The following is a 14480-nucleotide window of genomic DNA, read 5'->3' as shown; positions in this document are numbered from 1 at the left end:
TAGCGAATTAGTAGAGTGAGCCGGGAGAATAGTAAAGACCGAATCCCCCCAGTTTCTGTACATCAAAAATGACTGTGGTGTTGTCCGTGCAAACAAGGACAGCTTTTCCCACTAGGTGGGGAAGAAAAGCTTTTAGCGCTAGTTGAACTGCTAGGAGCTCTATGTAATTGATGTGAAAACCCTGGTATTTGGGCTTCTAGTGGCGTTTGAATTTCAAAGACTACAGCTGGTGAGGATTGTGTCCGTTCCGATTTTCTCCTGTGGAATCGGGTCAAGAAAAGATTGCCTTTGCAACAAGTTTTTATTGTTCCACCACTGGAGAGAGTGTTGTTTGGCTCCTGACCAACACTAGATCTTCCAAAGACCCTCAACTGGAGACCATTGTTGTGCTAGACATTCCTGCAATAGACGCATGTTTAGTCATCTATAAGGCACTACTGCAATACAGGAGGACATCATGCCTAGAAGGCATGTAACTGGTTTTGGCTGTAACTTGGCAGTTTGGTTGAAAGTGTCTGAAAAGACTGTTTTCTTGCCCCATTGGGATAAGCCAATGCTGTTTCAGAATTGAGAATTGCTCCTAAGTATGGCTTAATTTGTTTTGGTTGGAAGGGGATTTGGGGATATTGCTCGTGAATCCCATTTGGTGTAGAAAATGAAAGTGATCCGAGTGTGTTTGCTGCATTACTGGCGAGTGGAACTCTTGATTAGCCAGTCATCCAGATAAGGGAAGATGTGAATGTCTTGCCTTCTTTGGTGAGCAGCTACTACGGCAAGGCATTTTGTGAACACTAGAGGAGCTGTAGTGACTCTGAAGGGGAGTACTATGAATAGACATTATTTGCCGGAGACTACAAACCAGAGGTAACGCTGATGCGCTGGGTGTACAGGTATGTGAAAGTACGCATCTTTTAGGTCGAGTGCGGTCATAAAGTCGTCCTGCTGGGAAAGAGGTATGATATCTTGGAGGGTGACCATCTGGAAATGTTCTGGGTGAATGTATTCATTTAGAGGCCTTAGGCCGAGAATGGGTCTGAGAGAGCCATCTTTTTCGGGGATTAGCAAATATAGGGAGAACATTCCTAACCCCCTGTTGTTGAGGTGGTACTTCTTCGATGGCGCCTTCTGTCAGCAATTTTATTTGCTCTGGTGAAAGTCTGTGTTTGAGAGGTGGTATTGTGGGAGGTGTAGTAGTTAACTCCAGGCAATAACCTTTCTGTTTAATGTCCAACATCCACTAGTTGGAAGTGATGTTCCGCCAAATGGGTTGGAACTGTTGTAAGTGGCCCCCTTCGGGTGTTTTGTGATCGGCGGGCATGAGTGGGAAGTCAGGGTTTGGAAGATGTGGTACGGGTAGCTTTTTGGGATTTCCGTTACCTCTACCTCTAAAATGATGTCCTCTGTTGGAGCTTCCGGAATAAGCTGTACCCGAGATTGCCTGGTTTTGCGTGTGAGTGTATGTTCTGGAGGTTTCAAGGGAAACCTGTTTGGAGCCTCCACGAAAGAGCATGCAGCAAAAGGAACCGCAACAAGTGGGTGTTTGAAGTGCGCCTATAGCCTTTGCCGTCCCAGTGTGTTTTTCCATTTTCTCCAATGTTTGATCTACCTGAGGCCCAAAAAGATGTTCTTCATCAAATGGGAGAGCTAATAAGTTCAGCTGAACTTCAAGCTTAAAACCGGATATGCACAACCGCAACCATGCATGACGTCTAAGAAGGAGGCTTGAACTGAAACCCCAAGCAGCTGTCAGTGGCATAAAGTGCACATCCTATAGTAGTGTTTGAAATCAATTTCTCTTCAGACACTAACTCATGCCCTCTCTTACTGTGTATTTCAGGGAGGTTCTGAAGAAGCTCCTCCTTTTCATCTCATGTAGATCTGTCATACCTCTTAAGAAGCCTATAGAATTAGCAGATAGTGCAGCGACCCTCTTCCCTGCTGCATCTAGTCTCTTATACTCTTTGTCAGAAGGGGGGCTTCTCTGGTTTTCTGGGAGTAAGCTTTTTTCTAAGCTGTAAGGACAACAAGAGGCTGATGGAAGCTGATATCAACTGCAAGGAGGATCAGAAGGGGAAGCTTTATATTTTTTGTCTACAGGGGGAGTTAACACCCCTGCATGGACAGGGTCTTGGAAAATAATCAGAGTGTTGCAACATACATTTTAGCATAGCGAGGTATTGTATTGTGCGTTGTGTGGAGTAGTGTGTCTCAAATGAAAAATCCTCCTCTACAAGGTCTGAACGGAGAGGAACCTTATGATAAGCTGCTGCGCTGGCAATTAGCTCTTGGTGACCATTGTTGTGCTAGACATTCCTGCAATAGACGCATGTTTAGTCATCTATAAGGCACTACTGCAATACAGGAGGACATCATGCCTAGAAGGCATGTAACTGGTTTTGGCTGTAACTTGGCAGTTTGGTTGAAAGTGTCTGAAAAGACTGTTTTCTTGCCCCATTGGGATAAGCCAATGCTGTTTCAGAATTGAGAATTGCTCCTAAGTATGGCTTAATTTGTTTTGGTTGGAAGGGGATTTGGGGATATTGCTCGTGAATCCCATTTGGTGTAGAAAATGAAAGTGATCCGAGTGTGTTTGCTGCATTACTGGCGAGTGGAACTCTTGATTAGCCAGTCATCCAGATAAGGGAAGATGTGAATGTCTTGCCTTCTTTGGTGAGCAGCTACTACGGCAAGGCATTTTGTGAACACTAGAGGAGCTGTAGTGACTCTGAAGGGGAGTACTATGAATAGACATTATTTGCCGGAGACTACAAACCAGAGGTAACGCTGATGCGCTGGGTGTACAGGTATGTGAAAGTACGCATCTTTTAGGTCGAGTGCGGTCATAAAGTCGTCCTGCTGGGAAAGAGGTATGATATCTTGGAGGGTGACCATCTGGAAATGTTCTGGGTGAATGTATTCATTTAGAGGCCTTAGGCCGAGAATGGGTCTGAGAGAGCCATCTTTTTCGGGGATTAGCAAATATAGGGAGAACATTCCTAACCCCCTGTTATTGAGGTGGTACTTCTTCGATGGCGCCTTCTGTCAGCAATTTTATTTGCTCTGGTGAAAGTCTGTGTTTGAGAGGTGGTATTGTGGGAGGTGTAGTAGTTAACTCCAGGCAATAACCTTTCTGTTTAATGTCCAACATCCACTAGTTGGAAGTGATGTTCCGCCAAATGGGTTGGAACTGTTGTAAGTGGCCCCCTTCGGGTGTTTTGTGATCGGCGGGCATGAGTGGGAAGTCAGGGTTTGGAAGATGTGGTACGGGTAGCTTTTTGGGATTTCCGTTACCTCTACCTCTAAAATGATGTCCTCTGTTGGAGCTTCCGGAATAAGCTGTACCCGAGATTGCCTGGTTTTGCGTGTGAGTGTATGTTCTGGAGGTTTCAAGGGAAACCTGTTTGGAGCCTCCACGAAAGAGCATGCAGCAAAAGGAACCGCAACAAGTGGGTGTTTGAAGTGCGCCTATAGCCTTTGCCGTCCCAGTGTGTTTTTCCATTTTCTCCAATGTTTGATCTACCTGAGGCCCAAAAAGATGTTCTTCATCAAATGGGAGAGCTAATAAGTTCAGCTGAACTTCAAGCTTAAAACCGGATATGCACAACCGCAACCATGCATGACGTCTAAGAAGGAGGCTTGAACTGAAACCCCAAGCAGCTGTCAGTGGCATAAAGTGCACATCCTATAGTAGTGTTTGAAATCAATTTCTCTTCAGACACTAACTCATGCCCTCTCTTACTGTGTATTTCAGGGAGGTTCTGAAGAAGCTCCTCCTTTTCATCTTATGTAGATCTGTCATACCTCTTAAGAAGCCTATAGAATTAGCAGATAGTGCAGCGACCCTCTTCCCTGCTGCATCTAGTCTCTTATACTCTTTGTCAGAAGGGGGGCTTCTCTGGTTTTCTGGGAGTAAGCTTTTTTCTAAGCTGTAAGGACAACAAGAGGCTGATGGAAGCTGATATCAACTGCAAGGAGGATCAGAAGGGGAAGCTTTATATTTTTTGTCTACAGGGGGAGTTAACACCCCTGCATGGACAGGGTCTTGGAAAATAATCAGAGTGTTGCAACATACATTTTAGCATAGCGAGGTATTGTATTGTGCGTTGTGTGGAGTAGTGTGTCTCAAATGAAAAATCCTCCTCTACAAGGTCTGAACGGAGAGGAACCTTATGATAAGCTGCTGCGCTGGCAATTAGCTCTTGGTGACCATTGTTGTGCTAGACATTCCTGCAATAGACGCATGTTTAGTCATCTATAAGGCACTACTGCAATACAGGAGGACATCATGCCTAGAAGGCATGTAACTGGTTTTGGCTGTAACTTGGCAGTTTGGTTGAAAGTGTCTAAAAAGACTGTTTTCTTGCCCCATTGGGATAAGCCAATGCTGTTTCAGAATTGAGAATTGCTCCTAAGTATGGCTTAATTTGTTTTGGTTGGAAGGGGATTTGGGGATATTGCTCGTGAATCCCATTTGGTGTAGAAAATGAAAGTGATCCGAGTGTGTTTGCTGCATTACTGGCGAGTGGAACTCTTGATTAGCCAGTCATCCAGATAAGGGAAGATGTGAATGTCTTGCCTTCTTTGGTGAGCAGCTACTACGGCAAGGCATTTTGTGAACACTAGAGGAGCTGTAGTGACTCTGAAGGGGAGTACTATGAATAGACATTATTTGCCGGAGACTACAAACCAGAGGTAACGCTGATGCGCTGGGTGTACAGGTATGTGAAAGTACGCATCTTTTAGGTCGAGTGCGGTCATAAAGTCGTCCTGCTGGGAAAGAGGTATGATATCTTGGAGGGTGACCATCTGGAAATGTTCTGGGTGAATGTATTCATTTAGAGGCCTTAGGCCGAGAATGGGTCTGAGAGAGCCATCTTTTTCGGGGATTAGCAAATATAGGGAGAACATTCCTAACCCCCTGTTGTTGAGGTGGTACTTCTTCGATGGCGCCTTCTGTCAGCAATTTTATTTGCTCTGGTGAAAGTCTGTGTTTGAGAGGTGGTATTGTGGGAGGTGTAGTAGTTAACTCCAGGCAATAACCTTTCTGTTTAATGTCCAACATCCACTAGTTGGAAGTGATGTTCCGCCAAATGGGTTGGAACTGTTGTAAGTGGCCCCCTTCGGGTGTTTTGTGATCGGCGGGCATGAGTGGGAAGTCAGGGTTTGGAAGATGTGGTACGGGTAGCTTTTTGGGATTTCCGTTACCTCTACCTCTAAAATGATGTCCTCTGTTGGAGCTTCCGGAATAAGCTGTACCCGAGATTGCCTGGTTTTGCGTGTGAGTGTATGTTCTGGAGGTTTCAAGGGAAACCTGTTTGGAGCCTCCACGAAAGAGCATGCAGCAAAAGGAACCGCAACAAGTGGGTGTTTGAAGTGCGCCTATAGCCTTTGCCGTCCCAGTGTGTTTTTCCATTTTCTCCAATGTTTGATCTACCTGAGGCCCAAAAAGATGTTCTTCATCAAATGGGAGAGCTAATAAGTTCAGCTGAACTTCAAGCTTAAAACCGGATATGCACAACCGCAACCATGCATGACGTCTAAGAAGGAGGCTTGAACTGAAACCCCAAGCAGCTGTCAGTGGCATAAAGTGCACATCCTATAGTAGTGTTTGAAATCAATTTCTCTTCAGACACTAACTCATGCCCTCTCTTACTGTGTATTTCAGGGAGGTTCTGAAGAAGCTCCTCCTTTTCATCTCATGTAGATCTGTCATACCTCTTAAGAAGCCTATAGAATTAGCAGATAGTGCAGCGACCCTCTTCCCTGCTGCATCTAGTCTCTTATACTCTTTGTCAGAAGGGGGGCTTCTCTGGTTTTCTGGGAGTAAGCTTTTTTCTAAGCTGTAAGGACAACAAGAGGCTGATGGAAGCTGATATCAACTGCAAGGAGGATCAGAAGGGGAAGCTTTATATTTTTTGTCTACAGGGGGAGTTAACACCCCTGCATGGACAGGGTCTTGGAAAATAATCAGAGTGTTGCAACATACATTTTAGCATAGCGAGGTATTGTATTGTGCGTTGTGTGGAGTAGTGTGTCTCAAATGAAAAATCCTCCTCTACAAGGTCTGAACGGAGAGGAACCTTATGATAAGCTGCTGCGCTGGCAATTAGCTCTTGGTAAGTGGAAGAATCATTTGGAGGTGATGGACAAGCTAGGTACAGATCATGGTCAATGTCTGCAGGAGACTCAGCATTGTAAGTGTCCCAGGGGTCCAATTGTTGTGATATTGGGGTTGGGTCTTCATCCTCTAATTCCTCGTGGAATGGAAGTGGTGACCTCTGTGGTGTGTGTGAAAGGGGATCTTCATGTAAGGAGTGTGGAGAAGTGGATTCCTGCATAGGCTGGATTGGTGATGGAGTTGCAGGAAAAGGCCTAGTATATGCTTTCTTTCTTGCTTTAGGAACTGGGGCTTCATCCAATGCTTCTCGGAAAAGAAAGCTGTCTTTTTGGTGGATGTCTGGCAGCTTTAGGCAGTTAAGCAATGATCTTTTCCGTCTGGGGATAAAATTGCTAAATGCCTTTGATGGACATCAATTTCTTCTTGGAGGAGTGGCTAGACCGTTTTGGCGCAGAATGTGTTAGCTATGGTGCTGATGGTGGTTTTGATGCTGGTCCAGATACATCTATTGACTGGGGGAGGATGATGGAATCATTCAGCATTCCGTCCATCATTTGTTGCAGTTACATTGTGCTAAGTTATGAGGCAGAATATTTCAGGGGGGGGGGGGGGAGTCACAAACATTAGAGGCCTTGTAAGCAGAGACAATATCATCTCTTTTAATGAAATACAGCTAGAATTTGCTCTACCATTTAGTGAAGCCTATGTAAAATATGCACATTTCATTAACTGGTAGTTTATCCAGTGTGAAACATGGAATAATACTGGATCAATTTGGAACTGTGGAAACTTTAAAGATGGGAAAGTTCTCCTAAGCAGCACTACTTTCATGGTGTGGATCCTCTAGCTGAAGTACAAGATAAAGGGTGTAGTGCAGGACCTGGCCCTTCTGCTACCAAAGGTAATCAGATTAGTAAAATAATTAATATGCTTATATGGGCTCCGTTGTCCAACAATTGCTCTTTTTTCCTTTTTATATGCCAATCAGAATTCATTCAAGGAACACAGAGCACATAATCTGAGCATGTCATTACCTTCAGGATTTCTGGACTCAACGTACTCAGTAGTAAGGTGTTACCCTAATAAAAACAGTTAACACTGCCCTTCCGTGCCAGTCTTTAAGATTGGACGCAAACTGGCCTAATGAAGATTATGTACTGTTTTTTGGTACCTTGCCTGTCGGGAGAGAAATAGTTAGAAAACTGAGCAAAAATCCCTCTGAGACAAGAGAGTGAATGCTGAAATCAGGGCAACAGTCGGAGATGATTGGTTAGGATGTGTCTAACTGATCAAAAAGATGATATCTGGAACTCCCTCTTTCTCTAAATATCTGGTGATTATTAGATGATGTAGGCTACTTTGAACATAGGCACTTTGGGCCAGATATACAACCCATTTTTGCCACCGCAAACAGGAGATCCTACCGTATGTGACCACAAAAAAGGGTAATGGCATGTACAAATCCTATTTTGCGAGTCACTGACTCGCAAAATAGCATTTGTGACTCCCGCAATTAGGAAGGGGCGTCCCTTCCTAATAGCGAGTCACCATGCCATGCACAATTATTTTGCGACCCCATTTGCGGCCGCAAAACACTCGCAGTTTTCACCAACTTCAAGTAGGTGGTAAACCACTCGCAAACAGTAAGGGGTCCCCTTTGTGAGCAGGCAGTGGCCTTAAAAAAATTAAACTGAAAAGTTTCATTTTTCTTTTTTAAATGCATCCCGTTTTCCTTTAAGGAAAACGTGCTGCATTAAAATAAAATAAAAGACTGCTTTATTTAAAAGCAGTCCCAGACATGATGGTCTGCTGACCCCAGCAGGCCACCATCCCTGGGAGTGCTAGCCATTCCTAAAGTGGTCACAAAATGCGACCGCCTCATTAATATTCATGAGGCATGCAATTTGCGACCCCATTAGGAATCGCATACAGTGTCTGAGACACTGTTATACATCCCAATTTGCGACTCGCAAGTGCGACGCAATTTGCAACTCGCAAATTGGTGGATCGTACATCTGGCCCTTTATTACTTTATCCATTTAGAAAGCAAATAATGGGGAATATCATTACGTTCTTTATAATTAAGGGCTTCATACTTGCTATTGAGATACTAAACGCAAATGTGAAGATTACAAGTTAGTGTATGGCACTTTTAATTTAAATCTGAACATAAGCATTTTATGACGATATTAATCAAGTGTGCAATTTCTAATGAGAAAATGAGCAGAAACATACTTCAAGAAAGTATTATTGCTTTTTAATATTCAGCATTTTATCACATTCTTTTTTCATCCTTGACAGTCCACAGTTACATAGGTCTAGGTACACGTCTTGCAAATAAGTATTATTACATTTAATCATTTGTGAGTGTATATGCATCTACTCACGTTTGTACTCATTGACTCAAAAAAAAACAGTACACTCCTTTAAACACAGTATCGTACATATCAGAGCCAAACAGAACAAGTTAGAGTATAGCCCGTAACCGCTCCCACAAACACAAAACACTGTAGCAAAGCAATGTTGTTGGCCAACGATGTCACAAAAGAGAATGGGGTGACTCAGAAAGGGCAATGGAAAACATTTTACCCCAAGTGGAACAAAATAAGTGTCAAATAATTCAGCAATCAAAGTACAGTGCAAAGATCCCTGACTGGCTTAGACAATTATATATTTTCAAGTAAGCAATACAAACCATTAATAAACAATATAATGGACAAACCCATATCTACAAAGCTTATAGAATAACACCAGACAACACCGACTACAACAGACGAAAATACCAGAACTGTAAAAAAGGTGCTACTATGCTGTACCTTCCCCAATTAAACTACTCCACTCTCCAGTTCCTTCACAGCTCTGTAGAAGGATCACACAAGGAGAGGAAAGTGTTAAACTAAAACCAAGGATTCTTTAGAGCGTTTATCTGCATCTACGCAGCAGTGCATGCATGGGTATGCCTGCAGCGCTGGCTTCCATGGCATCTTTTGTCTTATGACCAATAGAGGTTAGCTGGTAAAAGAACAGGTAAAAGAACACAGAAAATCAGGAACCAGAGCCCATTTTCATAATAAAGACGATGTACTTGGTGAAACGAGACTGCATTCCTAAATTCCATTTGCGCTAAGCTGGGACTGGCAGGAAGGGAAAGCTAACAGGTTCAAACACAGATTACTCCCACACAAAACAATTATGTAAAGAAGGAATCTGGCGTAATTATAAAAATGCCTTGGTTCAGAGAAAAGTTAGTAAGGAGGGAAACTTTAGAAGCTGTCTCCATTGAAACGGCATACAAAGCCAGGAGGAGCCTCAGGCTGTGTTCGTCAAGCTACTAAATGAGTGCAATGTAATTGTATTTGTTAAAAAGTAACTCGGAACGCATGTATAAAACATGACCAAGGTGGGAGCGAGAAGGAACAGTACCAATATTTTTTCTGAGATTCCTCCCTTGGCACCTATAGTCATCAAACACCAAAGTATTCCCAGAAACCAAATCCGTTAAAAACACGTTCTAAAGCATGTTTGTATGCAATGATGTGAACTATCCGGCATGGTATTTCAGATACTGCCAACCACTAAAGACATATTTTAATACTCTATTGTCAGCAGCATCATGTTTCATATCGTATAATCCAAATTAGCACTGAATCTTTAAAGTCGGTGTATTCAGTCAGGGCGAAATCCTTAACCACAGAAACTCTGGGTTACTAAATGCCACATCCAAGACACGCCACCCTTGTTTCTCTCATTTTTTTAAAACAATTTATTTTGGTTCCTTGCGGTGTAAACCTAATACATCAGAAACATATACAAGAACTGGAAAGTCCAGTATCTCATTTCACCCTTCAGTTCCTAAATAAAGTGCTATCCGAATAATACGAAAGTGCAAAGGGCAATATGCTCTTCAACAATCAGAAAACAAATAGTACTTCAATCTATTGCCAATAGAACAATATACATATATCTTAATAAACATTATTACGCTTTCTGCTTAGCAAATACATTTCACAATACATTAAAACAACTTTTAAGAATCTTCTCTTATAAATTAATTCCAGCAAATAGTTCATAACAGGAAGTTCTAAAATGCATATAGTACAAGTTACCTAAACTAAGTGCATTATTTTGAAGGAAAAAAACAGAAAGGAAAATCTAGTACCCTCAATCCATTCCTAATCTAGCCATCAAGCTGATATTATAAGTGACTAAGGCCCATATGTACTAAAGCATTTTCCCATAGACACAGAATGGGAAAACTCCTTTGATACATCAGGACGTTAATCAAAATTTTAACACTCTTAAAAAAAAAATGACATAAAACCTTTCCCTTCTCTACATATTTTGCTTACAAAAACACATTAAAATGCAGAATATAAATTTGGCAATAGATATTTTTAGCAAACATTAGTGCGAGTTTTGCGTTCTAAGTTCAATTTGAAGAACATTAGTTACACTAACAAGAAGTGCAATACTTTAAATGAATTCCAAGAAAAACTTCCAAAACAATACATTCTAAGGTGCGTATAATGTATTTATCCAAGTTAAAGTGTGTTATATCAGAGAAGTGCGACAGAAGTTTCCTTCCCTAATTGGATTACAATCTTTCCACACTTTTAAAAAACTTCTTCCCTTCCATACTCGTTTTGCATACAGAAACTCTTTAGAGTGCACAATATTAATTTTCTCATCCCATGCCTGCAGCATAGGTGGTTTTGTGGTCTACTAAAGTGCAGTAATTGCTGATCGTGCCAGTAATATTGCAGTATAAACCACTAGCAGCATGCCGGAGCTGGTTTAATACCCAAATACTTAGTGAAACCCGAAGGATCGCATTTAAATCTACCAAGCACGCCTTACCTAGGAAGGACGACAAACATCTCCCCCCAAAATGCTTTCATCCTACTGCATTCCCAACTAATATGTATACAACTGCTCAATTCCAAGTACCCAGACACCACTTTGGCATATTTAAATGACATTTATGTAATAATAAAGGGGTTATAATACCTTATCCATTCTGCGTAAAGTTGCATCTTCCGCAAATTAGACCCATACAATGCCCTTGAGCTAAAAACTTCTATTCACTGTTCACAAGTTAAATCCACCATAATTTCCTGTGTTCATTTACTCTGTATAGCTGGAAACTGGCCTTTAAAATTGGACTCTTCTGTACACACCCAATTTATATTGTACACAGGGTACCCAGGGTGAGGGAAGAGAGGACTGAAGTTTTTCCCAAGGGAATCAAAGCTTCTTTTATTAACCAATCTCCAACTTTTAAAAGATTTCACTTCTCCAATGTAATTGCAGTATTTACCAATAACTCACTGCACAGAGTAGTTTAATAGGGGTTTCAGCATGAAGTTTGGGGATGCGTAGACATCAAATTAGTTGTTCCAGTTTAGTTTTAAAAGCCAAAAGAGTGCAATACCATTTCTTTTTGGATTCTTTACTTAGGGAAGAATAGAGTCTAAGCGAAAAGAAGCATGTTCACACATAAGCATCGAAAGAGAATTATCATAAATCCTAGAATTAGCAGAATCACCATACCCAACACAATTTATTAAATGGGCAGTCAAGAAATACACTGTCCATTCAGAGAGGGATAGCCCTCCTTGTTGAGTAGGCAACATAAGCTTTTTCAAACGTATTCTTGGATGGCACTTATTCCAAATGAAAGCACTAATCAATGTATTTAAGCGATTAAAAAGTTGTTATACTATACTGAAAGGATAGAAGTAAAAAAAAATGTTTTTAAAACATTAGCAGAATATGCATTTTAACTAATGTCACTTTCCGAATTATAGAGATTGACACCCAGCCCCACCAATCCATTATTTTCTGAACCATAATTTTCAAGGCAGGGGAATTTAATTCATATAGATTTTCAAATCTCTCTGAAACTCTGATCCCCAGATACCTAACTGGCTTTTGCTGTTATATAATCAGCGGGGCATGAGGTAGAATAGTCACATCCGTGTTGAGGAGAAGAATCTTTGTTTTAGAAATATTTACTTGGTAACCTGAGAGACTTGAAAATGTATTAAAGATAATACTAAATCTTCTGCATAAACTTTAAGTTTTGATGTTTCTGGAACTGCTTCTTCAGCCTGTTGGGTTGACTTAGGAGACAAGCCAAGGGCTCAAAAAACAAAACAAAAAGAGATGGTGACAAGAGGCACCCCTGCCTTGTACCAGTGGACATCAAAAAGGGGTCCAGACCCTTGCCATTCAAAGATATTGCGGCAGATGACCCTCGTATATTGTCGCTATTGACCTTGTGAGCTGTGTTGAAAAACCCCTTACTACCAGGACCTGAAAAAATATATTTCCAGCTCACAAGGTCAAAAGCGTTCTCGGCATGTATAAGCAAGACTGCAGTAGGGGGTCTTACTTTGATTAAAGTAATCAATCGCTTCTGTAAAATAGTGTGTATTAGGATACAATTGGTGCCTGGGAATGAACCTGGTCAGATCTTTTTCAATTAAAAATGGCATAACCTCTGCTACACTTGCAGCTAATATTCTCATTAAAAAACTTATAGTCTGTGTTAAGCAGGGTTATCTGGGAAAATTAGTTTGTCTTCTGGGTTTTTATCTTTCTAGTAGGACAACAAATGAGGAGACACTTGCGAAAAGAGGCGGGTGCAGGACCACACTTCAGTATATTATTAAGCAAGGCCAACATAGATCCTTTAACTTCTGAAAGAAGGAGCTGATACCACTCAGATGGAAAAACATATTCTCCTGCAGCCCTCCCTCTGCGCAAAGCTTTGACAGTACCCTCAATCTTAGCTATTGTTACAGGACAAATACGATTTTGTGCAGCTTTGTTTGTCAACCACGGGAGGGAAATTCTGTCCATGAAATCATGGATTTCCGTCTTACTTGGACATTAATCTGACGTGTAAATAGTTGCAAAATTAAAATGGAATACTTGTTGGGACTTCGCATAGCATAACCCCCGTTAAACAGTGATCAATGTGCGCAAGTAGTAGTCAAATCTTCTGTATTACCAGTCAAAAGATGAGTACGGATCAGATCACCCATTTAATCAACAGTTATCTCAGCTTTCCCTTCCTCCCTTTCCAGTATACCAAAAACTCTAAAGTTAGACTTCCTTGAGTGATTTTCTGGGTCCTCCAATTGCAGTTTCACAGAGGCAAGCTCCTTTTGAAGAATGTAGTTCTTTTTGATAGCTTACTCTAACTTTCCTCAAGATCTGCGATCCTAGTTGTCATTACTTCAAACTGTGCCTCAAAAGATTACATTTTCTTTTTAATTTCCATCATCCCGCTACCCAATTTGTGAGTGTTGACAAGCTTTAACCTCCTGAATTTCGGCCAAAATAGTCAGAAGAAGGCAGTCAATCTTTGTATTCGTAGAGGACCGAGGTGCTTCAATCGTACACAAGTTTTACCCAGCAGAATGTTAGTGGTTAGGAGGACATCACACAGGTCCAAGGGGTAAAGAGTCTTCTTCCGCTACTGAATATTGCACAATGGCAGCATATGCTCCAAATTGGACTTTGTAAAAATACAACACAAAATAAAGACACCATAAATAGAATTGCAGGTGTATTACAGTGATTAGGCATGTTTTTACTGGAAAACTATGTGAATGCCCTTATAATGTAGCAACAGTGTGAAATAAATGCGTTTCCTTCTGTTGCTACGTCACAGCAGCGACTCACTGGATTTAAATCTGGCTAATGGAATTATCCAATCACATTTTGAAGACAGAGCATGGTCAGATTAGGGATTATGGGTCATCATTTTCATTACATACAAAACGCTTAAAATAAAAATAAAATGGATGAGAGATTGTTTCAGAGTGTTTATTAATAGACATGCCACTTCTATGGATTAAATGACTGCATTGCTCATATCATAAAATCAATAGAGAAGCTATTCAATTGTGCACTTGCACGCAACTCGTGTTATGCTAATTGTGGCTGTGTTATGCTAATTGCGGCTGTATAGGAAAGAGTGAATGATAGAGGCAGTAGCATTTACATATCTACAGTAATTACTTTGTTTGTTCTTCAGTTGCCATGAAAAAGAAATCACTTACCAGACACTGCCTTTTCAATCAGCTCTTCACAGGCATCAAAGTCCCCTTTCAGAACTAGCTTGTCGTGTAGGTCTGTGAGCATAGGGTGTTCCAATGCAATCTTTGTTTTCTTCTGAAGGGACTCAAAAGCCTCGGTGTAGTTGTGCTGTCGAAAATGCTTTAGACACAGGCGAATAGCTTCCTGTTCACGGTACTACTGGAACACAAGAAAAGGTATGAGATAGGTTTGCTTTGTGGACAATGATGGAAACCATGAACAATGAACGGTTGATTAAGCTAGGAAGTTGTAT

The 14480-nt window shown here is 41.3% G+C and overlaps 1 protein-coding gene across 2 annotated transcripts in view; it reads right to left on the bottom strand.

Moving 5' to 3' along the window:
• MKLN1 (muskelin 1) overlaps positions 1-14480 on the bottom strand; it is a 653324-nt gene that overhangs the window by 349882 nt on the left and 288962 nt on the right. For both annotated transcript variants that reach the window (XM_085653584.1, XM_085653585.1), the window contains exon 6: positions 14191-14383. In XM_085653584.1, coding sequence (XP_085509710.1) covers positions 14191-14383 — 193 coding nt within the window. The remainder of the gene's footprint in view (positions 1-14190; positions 14384-14480) is intronic.

Source organism: Triturus cristatus, chromosome 4_1 (genome assembly GCF_964204655.1).
Source record: "Triturus cristatus chromosome 4_1, aTriCri1.1, whole genome shotgun sequence".
NCBI lineage: Eukaryota > Metazoa > Chordata > Amphibia > Caudata > Salamandridae > Triturus > Triturus cristatus.
This window is presented reverse-complemented; position numbering and strand designations above follow the sequence as displayed.